Here is a 19,142-nt window from a genome sequence, read left to right on the forward strand (position 1 = left end):
AATTAATTTTCACACTAATTTAACTTAACATATCAAATATAAAAAATATTCTTATTTAAATAAATAAATATTTAATAAAATAATTTTATTAAACATAAAATTGTAAAAAAAAAATTAACTCATATAAAAATTATTTTAAATAAAAAATTGAATTTTATTCTGTTAGGTAATATTTATTTTGAGGTACTGAGACAGAAATTCAAAGATTAAAAATCAGTATCATTTTTATTGGTCCAAAAATTAGTACTAAAATTTCAGTTTTCATTTTTAAAATTTTAATATTTCAATACCTCCAAAAATAAAGACACAGGACACTAAAAATTTGGGGCCAAAGAATGATATTTTAACAAATAATTTTTTCCAAAATACCCTTATCCAATTTTTCACCTTCCTGATTTTAGCCAAACCCAGAAAATCTCTTCCTTATTTGTTATTCTCTTCCCTTTTTTGCTGCTCGAAGAACGACTAACAGCGTCGTTGTTGCGCGTTGTTGCCAGTTGACACTCTCTTCCTTTTCGAATTCTTTCCTCTCCTCTTTTCGAGATTCTGTTTCTGTTTTTGTAAGTATTCCTCTTGTGACTCATGAATCGCCATCCTTTCCTTTTCGAATTCTTCCCTTTCCTATTTTTGAAATTCTATTTTTGTTTTTGTGAGTATTCCTCATGTGACTCGTGAACTGCCATCCAGGAGGCCTGGGTCTAGGGTTTGGGGACGTTGAGGAGAAAGTTTTGAGAGAATGGAGAGGGATTCTAATTGTTAGGCTGCTGGGCGTCAATGACGGTTGAAGTCCTGCATTGTTATGGCGATGGCTTGTGGTTGTGGGGTTACGAAAGAGATGAAGAGGAGTGTGAGAGCATGCAGTGATTTCTTCCATTGTGGTTGCTATTGCAGGATGTGTGGGTTGATTTCATTGTTTTGAAAGTTGGGGTTGGTTTTGATGATGTTGAAGAAGAAGAGGAATTAGGTGGGTTTAATTAATAAAGGTATTTAAGTAATTTTATTTGTTTTAGTCCAATATTTATTTTAAAACAGATAGAATATTGAGTCATAATTTAGTTTTGTACACTTTATTTTAAACATAATACAAAAATTTAATTTAGTTTTTGTCTTTCAATCTTTGTCTTTCAGTTTCTGTCTCTCTTCTAAACACTATCTTAGTATATTAAAGTCATTTCAAATCATGGAATTGACTTTCAAATAAAGATAAATTCTTTTCTTAAAAAAATAGAATTCTTTTCTTACACTCAAATACTTTTCAAACAAGTTCAAACTGTGACGGCAAAAAACTCTAAACAACCTCTCACCGCTATTTCGAAAGATGGCTAGTCCCTCAATAAAAAAAATATCATTTTCATCCTTTAATCTTAATTTTTGTAAAACTGATTAGTCTTAATCAATACTTTTTCTGTTTTAATAGAATAAATCTACATGGCATGTTAAATTGTTGATTTATCTGTTAAGAACTAATTAAGATTGACAAATTTTTTTGTTAGGAGTCATGTTGTCCTTTAGAAGTAATTATCTTTCTGTTATTTTTTTGTTGTTATTTTAAATACCAATGTTCTGAAAACCGGTTCGAATTGGCCGGTCGAATCGTGAACCGAACCAAAAAACGAATCGGTTAATAATCAAAACCGCAAAATCCAAAAATCAAAGTTGAACCGACGAACCGGCCGGTAACCGGTCGGTCGAACCGAACCGTGACCGGGCCGGTTTTTTGGATGGCAACAAAACGCTGCCGTTTTTAGTTGCTGAATCCCTAAATATCCAAAATCCTGAGATCCCTAATTGCCTTCCCTTCTCTGCTTCAGCCTTCACTCCTTCAGTGCTTCTCAGTTCTCATTCATCGAGCAGGTTTCACTGAGCTGCTTCCAAGTTCCAACGCCTGACTCAGTCACTGTCACACCGTCACACGGGTCGAGCCACCGCCGTCGAGCCACCGCAGAGCCATTCGAGAACTGAGAAGTGAGAAAGCTTCACTCTCACACAGGTCGAGCCACCGCAGCAGCCGTCGCGAACTGAGAAGGTACCTTCGCTGTCTCCCACCGCCTCATTCTCACTCTCCCTGTTGCATGTTCTGTTGAAGCCTTGAAGGTGCCTTCGCTGTTTCCCACTCTCCCTGTTTTATTTTTCTTTGAACTGTGTATTGTGAAACTGTGAACTGATTCAAGATTCAACTGATTGGAGGGAGCTAAACTGTACTGTGATTATTGATTAGTGATTACTGAAACTGAACTGTGATTCAACATGATGAACACCGAAACTGTATTGGATTGTATTATTATTGCTCTGTTGTGTCTGTTCTGAAACTGATTAGTGATTTTCTGAATGTGAAATCAATCAAAGAAATTGATTTTGTGTTGTCGAAATTATTGCTAAAATGGGTTTGTTACTCTGCTGTTGCTGTTTTTTAATTTATGAGTATACTATTTTTGAATTTTTGTTGATAGATTTATTGATTTCAGAGTTTAGGGTGATTATTTGTTGCTGTGTTTTAATTTTAAACCAAATTGATGCTTTCAAAAAATTAACAAACAGCATATGTCCCATGTTATTGAATTAGAGCAAGGAAATCATGAAGATGATGCTGTTGTTTGAGGTCTTGGGAGTGCTGTTGATGATGGTAGTGTATTTCTCTTACGCAGAAGACAGTGGTTCAAGCCACTCTCATTTCTAATATTTTTTAATTCATTCTTTAACTGCAAAATTTGGTTTCTGATGCTTTTTAATGCTAAATTTGATTGATTCTGTGGATATTTAGACACCCTTTTGTTTATGATTCATGGAATTGAGAATTGGATTGTTTGGTACTGCTCTATCTGTATACTTGTTCTATGTCTTGGTGTTGAGTCTTACAAATATTCTCAATTACTTACAGCTGTGGTTTCCTTCTTGAATGAAATTTTATTTTTCCAAAAAAAATCATAGAGGATTAGGATTGTGGATTTTTTAATTGAGTGATGAATGTAAAGCTGAAGATGATGATGACAAAAGTGCTTGGAAACATATATTTTAAGAGAGTTTAAAAAAATTTTTGAGTTTGTAAATTGATAAGATCATATAGTTTTAGTGTGTTTATGTATATTTTATTTATTATTTTATTATAAAACGGTTTTTTTCAGTTAAACCATGGTCGAACCGGTTGAACCTGAAAACCAGTAAACCAGTAACCAGAACGGTTCGATGACCGATTTGGTTTTCAAAACTTTGTTAAATACATTGACTAAATTTATTATGTAAAACTAAGAAATATTAGTGATTTTTAAATTGTTTCTACTTATAAAATTTAAATGGATGATATATTAGTGATTAACGAGTCACATAAACAAGAAAGATGTCATTAATAGGGGGACTAACCAATTTCATGAAATTAAATATCAAGGATCGAAATATTTTTTTTTTAATTAGAAGTCTCGTAGTCTTTCGAAAAAATTATCAAAAATCGGAATGAGTATTCACTCAGTTTAATTTAAATAAAAAATAAAAATAAACAAAAAATTTATTACATAAAAATTATGTATAAAAAAATCAGTTATGAAATTAATATTTTATACCATATTAGATCAATTGTATAAAACTCTATGAATTAAAAAAATTGATATTTTTTATCTTTGAAATTTGGTAAAAGTTTTAAAAATATTTCTAAGTTTTATTTTGTTTCAATTTTGTCCCAAAAGTTTTCTATTTGCATCAAATATACCCTTGATGGCTAAATTTTCAAAAAATTTAAGACTAATCTAACAATAATGTATAAAAATTATACTTGATTTGCTTGTATTGAGGATTGTTCTTGTAAAATTATTGTTGAATTGGTCTTAAATTTTTTGAAAAATTAGCCGTGAGGGGTATATTTGATGCAAATCGAAAACTTTCGGAACAAAATTGAAACAAAATAAAATTTAAGGATATTTTTAAAACTTTTAACAAACTTCAAGGACAAAAAGTATACTTTACCCAATTATTTATCGTAATAAATTTTAATATTTTTTAATAATTTTAATTTTTTACGACAAATAATTATTTAATTTATTTTTTAATTTTGTTCTTAATAAAAAATAAATTCACTTGGAAAAAAATAATGTGATTAAGAATAAAATTAAAAAAATATTTGAATAATTATCTACCGTAAAAATTTGATATTATTGAAAAATAAAATTAAAAATAAAGTTTAACTAAATTAAACATTAAAGAATTTCAATACATTAGAGACGAAAAGTACAATTTATACTTTATTGTGTATATATCATTTTTTTTCTTTTTCGCAAGTTCATGTACTAGTTATTCTACAAACTTTTCATGATGAGTAAAAATCTTTAAGAGTAAAATTATAAAAAAATAAATTTATTTCTATATATCGTTTTTGTGTCCAACGTTTTCGTCTTATCTAAGTCTCTAACGTTTAAAAATTGTCTCAATTTTGTCCCGCCGTCAATTTTGCTAACAGATCCCTAACGGCAGAACAACATTGAGCCACTTTTGAAACGTTAGGAATTTAAATAGGACGATTTAAACGTTATGGACAATTTTGAGACTTATCCCAAATGTCTGGGACGAAAACGATACTTTACTCTTATTTTTAAATACTCTTTGTTAAATAAAGGAATGATAATTTTTATTAATCAAGTAAATTTTAATGTTTTATTTTGTTATGTTTTATACTTTTATATGAGTGATTAAGATTTAAAATGATAGTCAGTTAATCAGGTTAATTATATTTTTACAAAGTTTTCAAATGAGTTAAATTTATTTTTCAAAAAAAAAAAAAAAACTCATCATTCGCTACTTTATTTATGAAGATAATTAAAAAATGAATTATAATTTTTAATTAATATATTTTATTTATTATCTCTAATGAGTCATTTTTTTAAAGAGTGTTGCATTTTTTATTTTACATTTACCAGAAAAATTAGACACCAATAAATTATAGATATATAGTTTAATAATAAGTGAATTTTCAAAATAATATTATATATAAGGGTAAAGTATACTTTTTGTCCTTCAAGTTTGTTAAAAGTTTTTAAAATATCCTTAAATTTTATTTTATTTCAATTTTGTTCCGAAGGTTTTCAATTTGTATCAAATATACCCCTGACGGCTAATTTTTCAAAAAATTTAAGACCAATTCAACAATAATTTTACAAGAACAATCCTCAATACAAGCAAATCAAGTATAATTTTTATACATTATTGTTAGATTAGTCTTAAATTTTTTGAAAATTTAGCCATCAAGGGTATATTTGATACAAATAGAAAATTTTTGGGACAAAATTGAAACAAAATAAAACTTAAGAATATTTTTAAAACTTTTACCAAACTTCAAGGACAAAAAATATACTTTATCCTAAATAATTTTAATAAATTTTAATCTTTTTTTCAATAATTTTAATAAATTAAGTAATTATTTGTCTTAAAAAATTGAAATGATTGAAGAGAAAATTAAAATTTATTACGAAAAATAATTTTAATAAATTTTAATCTTTCTTCAATATTTTAATTTTTTTACAACAAATAATTACTTAATTTATTTTATAATTTTGCTCTTAATAAAAACTAAATTCACTTAGAAAAAATTAATGTGATTAAGAATAAAATTAAAAAATAATTAAATAATTATCTACTGTAAAAATTTGATGTTATTGAAGAATAAAATTAAAAATAAAGTTTAGCTAAATTAAATATTTAAGAATTTTGATACATTAGAGATAAAAGGTACAATTTATACTTTATTGTATATGTATCATTTTTTTTCTTTTTCGCAAATTTATATACTAGTCATTTTACAAATATTTTATGATGGGTAAAAATTTTTAGGAGTAAAATTATAAAACAAAAATTATTCAGAATGAAAGTAATGTGATTAAGTATAATTTACTTAGATGTGATTAAAAAAATTAAATAATTATGTGCCGTAAAAAATTGATATTATTGAAGGATTAAATTAAAATTTATTTCTACGTATCATTTTTGTCCCAACGTTTTCATCCTATTTAAGTCCCTAACGTTTCAAAATCGTCTCAATTTTGTCCCATCGTCAATTCTGTTAACAGGTCCCTAGCGGCAGGACAACATTGAGCCAATTTTAAAACGTTAGGGACTTAAATAGGACGATTTAAATGCTATGGACAACTTTGGGACTTACCCCAAATATTGGGGACAAAAACGATACTTTAATTCAAATTTACTACTCCAATACTTGGTCTCAATTTAATTAAAATTTCATATTATTTTTAATTATTCTATTAAGATAGTATTCAAATGACAAAATTTTATTAATTTTCTATTAAAGTAATACCATTTTTCTAAAGGAAGATATATTTTATTTCGTTTATCAATTTCAATACAAATTTCATTCTGTTTCGGCCCAGCCCAATAGCGAATCGGGCCTGGATACTAAATCGACGACCCGACGAATCTCCCAACCCGCGGATCCCCTCCTTTCCAGCCTGACTACAGCACCTGCACAGCTGGAAGGAAGCTTCCAGGAAGGAGGATCTACTCCTATGGGCCTCCCTCTAGCACAGACTACATAAAGGGAGGGCCCTACCCCTCCCCCAGGTACGTCACCTACTCTAACCCTAATAGCCGCCTCTGGTACGGACACTAACTTGAGCGTCGGAGTCCTTGCAGGTGGCCCCCCTCTGCTCCTTCACATTCTGTCAACTCCGAAGAGCCTCGTCCGTCTCACCCTCAGGGCTCATCCAGGCCAAGCATCCAGCGACCCACCTAACCTCCACATCCACTGGACCAGACCCGTTCCGGACCTGAGCCACCGAACATTGGCGCCATCTGTGGGGATGGATTTCTTATTAGGCCCGATGGACGAGCACGAGAAGGAGGAAGCTCATGAAGAGGAGGGAACCCACTTGATGAGTGGGTTAGCCTCCGTAGCATCCTCCCGCGGATACACGAGAACACGTTCTTGCAAAGATGACCTGCTCTCCAACTCTCATGAGAGACGCCCGTTCGGGGGCACGGGTGACGATAATGCCAGAATCATGTAAGAGCTACGCCACCAGGTTCAGAACCTTGAAAAGGAGTTAGCAGCAAAGGATCGCTACCGTCCTAACCCAAGTCCCTCCCACACCCAATCTCTTCCAAGGAGGTCAGAGGCTCGGGGAAGAAGCCCTCGAAGAGATAATAGGCACCGAACAAATGCCCGGTCCCAGACGACCCAGGACGGGTTAGAAGGACATGAGGAGACTCACAGAGAGAGATCGAGAAGAGGACGAGAACCCATCATCATGGGAGCTACCCCTTTACACTCCTCCATCCTCAAAGTTCGGCTACCGAAACACTTCGACAAGCCGACGGACATAAGGTATGATGGTACCCAGGACCCCCAGGACCACCTTACGGCCTTTGAGGCCAGAATGAACCTTGAAGGCGTTGGTCACGATGCAGTGAGGTGTCATGCTTTCCCTGTGATGTTGGCAGGCCCTGCGATCCGATGGTTCAACGCGCTCCCGCAAGGGTCCATCACGGCCTTCTCGGATATAACTCGTAGCTTTTTAGTCTAATTCACCACGCATATCGCCAAGGCCAAGCACCTGGTTAACCTCCTGGGGGTCACCTAAAAAGCCGGAGAACCAACCAAGAAATTTCTTGACAGATTCAACAACGAGTGCCTAGAGATTGACGGCTTGACCGACTCAGTCGCCAGCCTCTCTCTGACGAACGGTCTGCTAAACGAAGATTTCAGGAAGCACCTTACTACCAAGCCCGTATGGACCATGCAAGAGATCCAGAACATGGAAAGGGAATACATAAATGATGAGAAGGTCAGCCAGGTGGTGGCAGCCAATAAACCGTAGCTCACTAACCCCCCTCCCACCGTCAGCCCGGGCCCGGGGAGAGAATGAAAGGACCCACCAAGGAGGGGGGATCAGGAAAACCCTTCAAGCCTTCCCCCGCATGGGAAAGTTCATGAACTACACCCCCTTACGGCCCCTACGTCGAGGTCTACCAACAAATCGCGGACAAAGGCATCCTGTCAAAGCCCCGTCAACTAAAAGATAGAACAAGCGGGAACAAGAACCTATACTGCGACTACCACAAGGGATTTGGCCACAAAACTCAGGATTGCTTCGACCTAAAAGACGCCTTGGAACAAGCCATTCGCAAAGGTAAACTGACTGAGTTTCCCCAGTTCATAAGGGAGCCCAGGAGGAGGGAGCGTGAGCGCTCCGATGAGGGCCGGGTCTGGGCCGTGAAGCCGAGACCAGGGCCTATCGACGGCGCCAACAACGCCCTCACCGTTGTTAACGTCGTAGTTGGGAGAGACGCGCCCCCCAAGTCAAGGTCGGCGACCAAAAAGGACGCCAAAGTCCTAGCCGTATCATTGGGAAGCCGCCGGACCTCAGCCAGGGAATCCCCGAGGATATCCTTCGAACCAGAAGACCAATGGTTCCACGACACCTCGAAAAATCCCCTTATGGTGATCATGGCAAGAATCGGGACCGGCCTGGTCAAGTGGATCCTCGTAGACACAGGAGCTTACTCGAATATCATGTTCAGGAATGTGTTCGATGCCCTGGGATTCAGAGAGACCAACCTAAAAACCCATCAGCACGGGGTCGTCGGCCTAGGAGACAACTTCATAAAGCCTGACGGGATAGTTACCCTCCCGGTTTGTATTGGCGGAGTAGAAGGAAAAAGTCGGTAATGGCGGAGTTCGTTGTCTTAAGGGACTCTACAGCTTACAATGTCATCCTAGGGGAAAACAATTAACGAATTCTCCGCTGTGATAAGCACCAAGTTTTTTACTATGAAGTTCGTTGCATACGACGGGTCCATCGGATCCATCAGGGGAGATTTAGAAACGGCAGTCGCATGCGACAACGCCAGTCTCTCGCTGAGAAAGAAATCAAAGGAAGCATCTAGGATTTTCTTGGCCGACTTAGATGCCAGAGTAGATAACAAGCCAAGGCCTGAACCCCGGGGGGACTTAGAGAAATTTCGAGTCGGGAACACGGAGGACAAATTCTCCTTTGTGAATAGGAACTTCCCTCACAACTCGAAAGAACCCCTCATGGAGGTCATAAAGGCAAACGGCGACCTATTTGCCTGGACCCTAGCCAACATGCCAGGGGTGGACCCTAAATTCATGTGTCATCGCTTCGAGGTAAAAACAGATGTCAAGCTTGTAGCTCAGAGACGAAGGAAAATGTCCCAAGAGAGAGCTAACGAGGTGGCCAAACAGACGGCCAGCCTGTTAGAAGATGGTTTCATCAGGGAGCTTGAGTACTCGATGTGGTTGTCGAATGTAGTCCTCGTCAAAAAAGCCAGCGAAAAATGGAGAATGTGTATCGATTACTCGGACCTCAACAAATTGTGTCCCAATGACTCCTTTCCTCTCCCAAACATCGATGCCTTAGTTAATGCGGCGGCAGGATATCGGTTCCTGAGCTTCATGGATGCATATTTTGGATATAATCAGATACCGATGCACCGACCTGATAAGGAGAAGACGGCGTTCATAACGCCGGGAGGCACCTACTGCTACATGGTAATGCCATTCGGACTGAAGAACGCCGGAGCAACCTACCAGAGGCTGATGAACAAAGTTTTCAGTGATCTCATCAGAAGGTCGGTAGAGGTCTATGTCGACGACATTTTGGTAAAGACTTGCGAGCCAGAGGACCTAGTCGGCGACCTAGAGGCCGTTTTCAAATCACTTCGTAAGCACAATATGAGGCTCAACCCCCTCAAATGTGCCTTTGTCATGGTGGCCGACAAGTTTGATAAACCACTATTTTATGATATATTTTGGACTGAATTGAGTGGGTTTTGTCAACTATTCTCACACTTATTCATGTAAATTGCATGTTATTCATTTCTTTCCTAATTTTGTGCTATGGTTGAAAACATGCTTCCTAAGCCTTAAAATTGTAAATTTTTAATTCTCCTTCATTATCATTCGATGCCGTGATGTGTTTTTGAAGTGTTTTTAGGTTTACAGGACATGAATGGCTTAAAGGATGAAGATGAGGCATGTTAAAGTGGAAGGAACACAAGAAACTAAAGAGCTGAGAAGTGAGGAGCGAGTGCACGCATGGCTGACGCGTGCGCGTGATTTGGAGCGTCTTATAGCGACGCGTACGCATGACCAGCGCAGAAGTTCAGCAACGCGTACACGTGACAGAGCGTCATGTGCTGCACTTAACAGAACTCGCTGGGGGCTATTTCTGGGCTGATTTGGACCCAAGTTCAAACTCGAAAACACAGACTAGAGCCAGGGGTGGAGCTGAGACTGAACACACTTCACTTTTCACTTAGTTTTTAGTTTTAGTTTTGAATTCTAGAGAGAGAAACAACTACTTTTCTCTAGGGTTTGATGTTCTTAGTTTGGTTTTGAATTGGATCTTGAGAGAGCTACTACTACCTTCCATTGGAGTCAATTTCCTTCTAATTTTCTCTTCCAATTTTCCTATTACTCTTTTCCTTTTGTTTATTTTGCATTCACGTTTGGATCTTGTCACTTTTGATTATTATTAATGCATTGATGTATTTTCATATTTATTTTTATTGCTTGTTTGATTCGTATTGATTTTGTCCGTGCCAATTTTAATTCGATTAATTTCTCAGAATTTTACCATGTCTTTTATTTACTCCTATTATATGTTATTAAAAATGACATTCATGTTAACGACTTAAAGCTCCCAACTTAGCTTAGGGGTTGATTAATTGGGATCCCTTGAGTTGTGATACTCAAGTGTTGATCTGTAATTGGGAATTGCTGGCTAACTCAATTTTCACCAACTCTAGTCCTTCCCTATGAAGTGACTAGGACTTGTGAATCAGAGTTAGTGACAATCACTTGACTTTTCTTCAATTGTTAGAGGACAACTAAGTGGAAGCAATGAAACTTTACTATCATACTTGGGAAAGACAACAAGGATAGAACCCCAATTATCTCCCCTAACCAAGGCCTTTTATTTCAAATAAATAACATCTCTTGTTAATTGCTCATTGCGTTAATTTCTAGTTATTTATTTTTCCATTCTCAAACTAAAAAAATATCCAGAAAAATCCTGATCAATAATTTGCATCATTGTGTCAACTCTTTGGGAAACGATCCGGGATTCTACTCCTGGTATTTATTCTTAACTGTGGCACATTTTTAAATTGATAGTGGAAATTTTGTCAGTCAAGACTGTACCTGCAACGCTATTTTTATCAACAATTCTTAATTGGCGTTTTTTCACCCATCAATTTTTGGCGCCGTTGTCGGGGAGTTGCAAATTGTTCCTTATTATTGGTTATTGTAAATATATTTGCCTTTTCGTTTCTTTGATAGTTGTTTCTAGTTCTAGGAGTTTATTTTCATTATTTCTTATTAGTTTTTGTTTTTATTTTCTCTTGCTACTATGAATTCTCACCCTTTGGCTATGAGTTTGGTTCAAATTATGTTGTAGGAATGGAAGCTACAATGAGAAAAATATCAAGGATGGGACAATCAAAGGTGGGAGGAGCCTCAAGCTTATGGACAACCCTCTTGGCAATAACCTCCACCAACATACTATGAGGAACAACCATTTCGTGATGCATACCAAGACAATGGTTATAGTGGACCTCTTTGTGACAATCAACAACCACCACCATATATGAACCCCCTCTTCAACATAGCTTTGAACCACCATACTCAGAAGCCTCTTCCCACTATTCACCTCCATATGACCCTAACCTTTATCCACCACACCAACCACCATATAAACCGTATGAACCTTACATAGAACCACAACCTCAATAGACACCATCTCCATATCCTTATCAAGAAGAACCACCTTCGTATTATGAGCCATTTCTCCCAACAAATGAACCCTCCTATCCACCCCAAGCTCCCATAGATGATACCTTTAGTGTTATTTGCCAAGGGCAAAGAGAGCTTCAAACCACACTTACCTCTACCCTCACTGGTCTCACCTCTACTCTCCAAGCTCTTATATCCCGTGTGGATCCACCCTCTACCCCCAATACTCAACCCTCGAGCTCTGGTGCACTTTTTTTTTCACCCATATCCATCAATCCAAGAGCAATACGATCCCAATTATGTAACACGGAACAAGAGAGAAGGGATCGTCTTAGGGACTTAATGGATCGGGTTCACGCATCCATATTTCAAGAGAAGCAAGAGAAAGCCCAAAAGGTAGAGGTAGGAGAGACCCTTGAAGATGTAAGAATAGTTGAAGAATTAGGGGAGGTTGAATAAGAGGGAAGTTCCATCATTGAAGACAACTGTACACCAAGTGACTATAGGAATCTTGTTGAAGCTTCTTCCATCGGATGTAAGACCAATGTTGAGAAGGAATGTATACACCCTCCAACACATGACTTGATCAATGAGGAAGAGTTGGAAGAAGTTAACAAGAAAGTGGGAATTGAAAAAAGTTGTCAAGAGGTGGAAGTCATCAAGGAGGAGTTAGATTTTGTACTAGAGCAAGTGGAGAACGTCGAAATATTTGAAGAAGAAGAAGTGGTTGAAGATTTAGGAGATGCAAAACCTCCTTGGAAATCTCACATCATAGAGCCTCCTTCCAAGACGTTTGAATTTGATGTTGAGGAGGGTGTATGTGCAAGCTCCAAGGCATATCATGGTTGAAGACTTTGAGGAGGTTGATCATGAGATGGATTCAATAATTGATGAGTTTTTATCTACAATTGAATCCTCTCCCATTGGACTTGAGGAAGAGGTTGATGTTGAAGAAGATTGTCAAGAGGTGGAGATCATCAAAGAGGAGTCCAAGAGAATGAAGCATACATTGGCAGAGCCGCCACCGGAGACACCTCTTCCGAAGCCATCACCATCCGTCCTATCATTCAAGTGGGTAAATCTCTACTCTTTAAGCTTTAATTTCTTGCTTGCATATGGTCTACTTGAGATAGAAGGACAACCTAGAGCTATCTGTGGTTTTAAGAGTAAAAGGGGGATGGTTAGTGTTTGGCAACACAATCCTAGGTTCGTTATGGTTGGATGTTCAAGGTCTAAGTGCAATGGTTGGTATAGTTCTCAATTGATTGGGTCTAGGAAGTTGTTGGGATGCTTCATTGAGAATTCGGATTGCTTGCCACCCGGTTGCAATAATGATGATCAACTTAAAGACGGGTGTAGAAACAAGATTTGGGATCCCGACATACAAGAGGATCAACTTTGGTAACTCAAAGCTTGTGAAGAACTTCATCAAGGCTTGGTGAATTCACTTGGAAATGTTGGAGCTTATTGGAAGTCCAAACGTTGGTGGAATTTTCAAGATGAGTTCAAGCACAAGCCACCATGACAAGGAGCTCACCAAATGTCCAACTTAAGGACTTTAACTAAAAGTGCTAGGTGGGAGACACCCCACCATGGTAAATTCTTTCTAATTTTCCTTTTGTTTATATTAGTAATAAGTTAAATTTTCATTTTTAGTTATGTTTATTTAGTTTAATTTATGGTTTAATTGTTTATTAATTTCTGGCATTGCTAAAACGAAAAAAAATACCACGTGTGCGCATGGCAGACGCGCACGCGTGGAACCTCATAAAATGGACCATGAGAAAACAGTGCTGGGACGATGCGAGCGCGCGGCCTGGACAGAGAGTTGTGCTAGGACCACGCTGGTTGCTAGGCACATAGCCAACCCCACGCGTACGCATCATTTGTGTTCTTTACCACCCACGCATAGGCGTGCACGACGCATGCGCGTCGACTCAAAATTTTGATTGTCCAGTACTCCAAACAGAGAGTTGGGCTGCCACTGTGCGAGTGTTGTGCACGGAGTACAATTCACTTCCACGCGTACGCGTGACCGACGCGTACGTGTCAACCCCTTATTCTGCAATCCACGCGCACGCGTGGACGACGTTTACGCGTCGCGTGATCTTTTATTTTCTTTCACTTTCTTCTCTCCTTTTTTCTTCTTTCTTCTCTTGTTCTTCTTTCTTTCTACCTTCCTTCTTCTTCATTCCTTTCCCTTCTCCTCTTTATTCTCCCTCATTTATTACATTTACATACTTCATTTATTGCATTTTAACTTTGTTGCTTGTTCTTATTTTCTTTTCGAAGTTTGATATTATACTATTGGTGTTGAATGTTCTTGTTCAACTGTTGCATATTTCTTGCATTATTTTGGGTGCTTCTTAACTTGTTTGGTATTTATTCCACTTGCCCTTTGCTTATACTGTTTTCTCACTTGCATGTTGTAGCTACCATGTAGTTGAGAACCTCACTATTATTTGGCATTAGCCCACCCATCTTTTATTTGTTTGCATATTTTTGTTTGTGGGTTATTCTTCTTCCTTTTCCTCTTCTTTCAGGATGACCACCAAGAAGGAAAATGGAAAACTTCTAAATGGGGCGACAAACAAGTCCCTCCGCACAACCTTTTGGAGAAAGCGCATCAGTTGTAGCCACCTATCCGCTTGCACATCTTTGCATGCACCGAGGACGGTACAATATTTAAGTGTGGGGAGGTCGATACCAACTTTCGTGGGCTAATTACTTTCTTTTCAACACCAATCCTTAGTTTTCTTTGTAGTTAGTTGTTGCATTGCATAATAGATTGCATGTGTAGTTAGTTGCTTGCATGTATGTACTACTTGGTTGAAGTGATAAATTCTTTTTCAAGACACTATTTTATAGCATTTCACTAATCTGAATTAAATTTTTTTGTTAAACTTGCTTGAAGAAATTTATTTTGGAACATGGTTTAGAGCTCAAACACACAAAACCAGTGAGATTTTGAGCCTATTTGATTGGTTGCATTTTATCAACCAATACTTTGTTTTGGTGTGTGTTGTTCTCTCTATAATTGTGATCTTTGTCTTGCTTGATTCTATATTTCCATTGTTTGATGTATGCATATACTTAAGTGATTGAGGCCTTATTTTCATTATAGCTCACATACCCATATAGCCTTACCCTTTCATTTTCTGTTGCAAACCAATGTTGAGCCTTTTTAACCCCATTTATTCTTTACTTTAGCTCATCAATAACTCTAAGCGAAAAAAATAATGTCCTTAATTTGAATCCTTAGTTAGCTTAGACTAGTGAGAGTGCTCATGATTTAAGTGTGGGAAAATTGGGTCTGAAAATATTTGGTTTGGGAATTGAGTATGTTAGACTCTTTTGTGAAAATGTGAAAAGAATGTTGAGAACATCTTCATGCATTCAATACTTTAATCATATGCATTGAGAAAAACAAAAGAAAAGAAAAATAAAAAGAATAAAAAATAAAAAATAAAAAAATAAAAAATAATAAAAAGGGACAAATTGCCCTAAAGTAAATGGTAATAGCAATGCATATGTATTGTCTCAAAATTGGGATGCATGAATATGTGAAAAACATGGTTAATGGATAGTTATGTTTTGTATTTTGATTATATAGATTGTTTTAGGTTAGGTGGAAAATTTGGGTTAATCAAGGATTCAGATTTTAGTCCACTTGACCAAATACATTCCTACCTTGACCCTAACCTCATTACAACCATTAAAAGACCTCTTGATATGTGTATTCATGCATTAAATTTTTATTGATTGGTAGAAGAAGAACAAGTCTTAGAAAGCAAGGTTAGTAGAGAATTGAGAGAATCGAACCTTAAACACTTGAGTGATTAGAGTGTATACACATCCGGTGAGGGTTCGATGCTCGATTCCCTGTTCCCGGCTTTCACGAGCTTACTTCTTGCAAGTCTATGTGTACTTCATTTTATGATTTGAATCAGTGGAATCCAGTTCATATTTGTTTTTGGAGAATTTGATTTACTTTTAACCAAGTAGGAAAGAGCATTTTGCATGTAGTTGCATTCATATAGATAGGTTGCATTTCATAAAATCTACCATTCCTCTTCACTCTTTTGGTCCTCTTGAGCTTAGCATGAGGTCATGCTAATGTTTAAGTGTGGGGAGATTGATAAACCACTATTTTGCGGTTTATTTTGTATTGAATTGAGTGGATTTTATCCATTATTCTCACACTTATTCATTTAATTCGCATGTTTTACATTTTCCTTCCTAATTTTGTGCTATGATTGAAAACATGCTTCTTTGGCCTTAAATTTACTAATTTTAATCCTCTCTTATTACCATTCGATGTCGTGATATGTGTGTTAAGTGTTTTCAGGTTTTATAGGGCAGGAATGGCTTAGAGGATGGAAAGGAAGCATGCAAAAGTGGAAGGAACACAAGAAATTGAAGTTTTGAGAAGCTGACAGCGACGCGCACGCATGGACGACGCGTACACGTGATTGGTGCAGCAGACAAATGACGCACACGCGTGGATGACGCGTACGCGTGACTTGGAATTCTTTCAGCGACGCGTACGCGTGACAAAGCATCACGTGCTGCAGATATCAGAATTTGCTGAGGGCGATTTCTGGGCTGATTTTGGCCCAGTTTCAAGGCCGAAAATACTTATTAGAGACTGCAGAGTGAAGCTGGAGGGGAATCAATCAATTCACACTTTCATTCACACAATATTAGGTTTTAGATGTAGTTTTCTAGAGAGAGAGGCTCTCTCCTCTCTCCAGGTTTAGGGTTTCTTCTTTCAATTTCTTCTTAGGTGCAGGTTCAATCTTCCTTTAACTTAGTTTTTGTCTTACTTTTATTTGTTTAAGCACTTTGGTTCATCTTCTTCTCTTGTTAATTTTCCTTTTTCGTCATTTTTATGTTTTTGAGCTCTTGTTACATTTGATTTCTTTTAATGCAATTTATATTTTTCCATGTTTATTGTTACTCTTTTTAATTGTTAGTCATTGATGCTTGCAATTGGTTGTTTAGATTTAATATTCCTTGTTAATTTTATCATGCTTTTATTTTGTGCCTCCCAAGTGTTTGATGAAATGCTTTGGTGGATTTTAATTTAGCTTTTTACGTTCTTGACTTGGATTGATCATTTAGAGACTCTTGAGTTATCAAAAGTCTTTTGTTGATTGGTGATTGAAGATTGCCGGTTAGCTTGAACTTCACCAAAGCTAGTCTCTCACTATGAGTTGGCTAGGACTTATGAACTCAAGTTGATTGTATGCACTTGACCTTCCTCCATTGGTTAGAGGTTAACTAAGTGAAGGCAATCCACATTTACCATCACAATTGACAATGATAATGAGGATAGGAATTCTAAGTCCTTTTCCTTGCTAAGAACTTACTTAGTTATTAGTTTATTTTCTTGTCATTTACATTCCTTGTTCAACATTTAAAAACCCCAAAAATACTTTTCTATAACCAATAATAAACTACACTTCCCTGCAATTTCTTGAGAGACCTCCGAGGTTTGAATACTTCGGTTAATTTTATTGGATTTGTATTTGTGACAAACAATTTAAACATTTATTGAGGTTTAATTGTCGGTTTAGAACTATACTAGCAACGCTATATTTTTATGAAAATCTTTATCGACATTTTTCCTCCGTCAAAGTTTTTCGGCTTCATGATAACACAAAGGGGGTTGAAGCCAACCCAGACAAGTATGAAGCCATCCTGCGATGACAAGCCCAGGATGTGCCAAGGACGTGCAAAGACTGGCCGGAAGGCTCACAGCCCTATCCCGTTTTCTCGGCGCGTCAACAGCTAAAGCTCTCCCTTTCTATAATCTGATGAGAAAGGAAATAGCCTTCGAATGGACCACAGCCTGTGAAGAAGCTTTCAACCACTTCAAAAGGATACTTTCAGCCGCACCTGTCCTGGGCAAGCCCAAAGACAGCGAGACGTTGTTCTTGTATTTGGCGGTGGCAGACCAGGCCTTGGCGGCCATCCTCGTCCGAGAAGAAGACAAAGTCCAACAACCAGTCTACTTCATTAACAAAGCCCTACAAGGCGCAGAGCTAAGGTACACCAAGCTGGAAAAGCTGGCTTACGCCGTTCTGACCTCATCCCAGAGGCTGAGGCAGTACTTTCAGGGACACTGGATCACTGTGAGAACCGACCAAGCCATTCATCTTTTAAAACCCCGATCTGGTGGGATGGATGATGACATGGGCAATCGAGTTATCCCGATATGATTTGCATTACTAGCCCAAGCATGCGATCAAGGCTCAGGCGATGGCAGATTTCCTGGTAGAAGTAATTGGGGACTCCCACGAGAACCCGGACACACAGTGGAAGCGCCACGTTGACAGAGCTTCCAACCAAGCGTTCGGAGGAGCAAGAATAATCATCGAAAGTCCAACTGGGGTGGTTTACGAGCTGTTGATCAAGATTGACTTCCTAGTCTCCAATAACCAAGCAGAGTATGAAGCCTTGATCGGAGGTTTGCTCTTGGCAAAAGAAGTCGGAGCCTCGCGGCTTGAAGTTAACAGCGATTCTCAAATCGTTACCTTCCAGATCAACGGGACTTACCAAGCTAGAGATTCTTTACTCCAGAAGTAATTGGAAAGTGTAAAAAAGTTGAGCAAAGGCTTCGATGAGATCGCGGTCAAGCATGTCCCCAGGGAGAGGAATGCCCGGGCGGACCTCCTATCAAAACTGACAAGCACAAAGCCATGGTCGGGAAATCGATCTTTGATCCAAAGGCAGATAAAGGAACCCACGGTAACCCTATGCGTGGCACAAGCAATAAACACCCTCATGTAATCACTCAACAAACGCATCACGGCATCGAATGGAAACAAAAGAGAATAAAAAATTAGTAATTTTTAGACCTAGGAAGCATGTTTTCAATCATAGCACAAAATTAGGAAATAATCTTAAAAACATGCAATTTACATGAATAAGTGTGAGGATAGTTGACAAAATCTACTCGATTCGATACAAATTAAGTCATAAAATAGTAGTTCATCACACCCCCTCATGGATTGATCCAATTCTCAGTTTCTTGGAAGTCAGTGAACTCCCCAAAGACGAGAAGGAGGCAAAGATGATAAGAAGGGAGGCAGCAAAGTATGTGGTAATACAAGGCTAATTATACAAGCGAGGGCAGAACCAGCCCCTACTAAAATGCCTACGCCCCGACCAGACGGACTACGTCCTGAGCGAAGTCCACGAAGGATACTGTGGCCGCCATATTGAGGGAAAGGCATTGGCTAGGAAGCTCGTTAGAGCTGGTTACTATTGGCCCTCCATGATGTCGGATGCATAAGAATTTGTGAGAAAGTGTAGGAGGTGTCAGGAGAATGCTAATTTCCACAAGTCCCCAACGATGGAGTTAAGTTCAATGCTAGCGTCCCAACCT

At 37.7% G+C, this 19,142-nt stretch overlaps 1 protein-coding gene across 1 annotated transcript; it reads left to right on the forward strand.

Moving 5' to 3' along the window:
- The first annotated feature begins 18,013 nt into the window (after positions 1 to 18,013).
- On the forward strand, positions 18,014 to 18,340 carry LOC140178524 (uncharacterized). The gene has a single exon (XM_072215697.1). It carries the CDS (start codon positions 18,014 to 18,016, stop codon positions 18,338 to 18,340), a length of 327 nt encoding a protein of 108 aa, XP_072071798.1.
- Positions 18,341 to 19,142: the final 802 nt, after the last annotated feature.

This window comes from Arachis hypogaea, chromosome 14, assembly GCF_003086295.3.
Source record: "Arachis hypogaea cultivar Tifrunner chromosome 14, arahy.Tifrunner.gnm2.J5K5, whole genome shotgun sequence".
Classification (NCBI taxonomy): domain Eukaryota; kingdom Viridiplantae; phylum Streptophyta; class Magnoliopsida; order Fabales; family Fabaceae; genus Arachis; species Arachis hypogaea.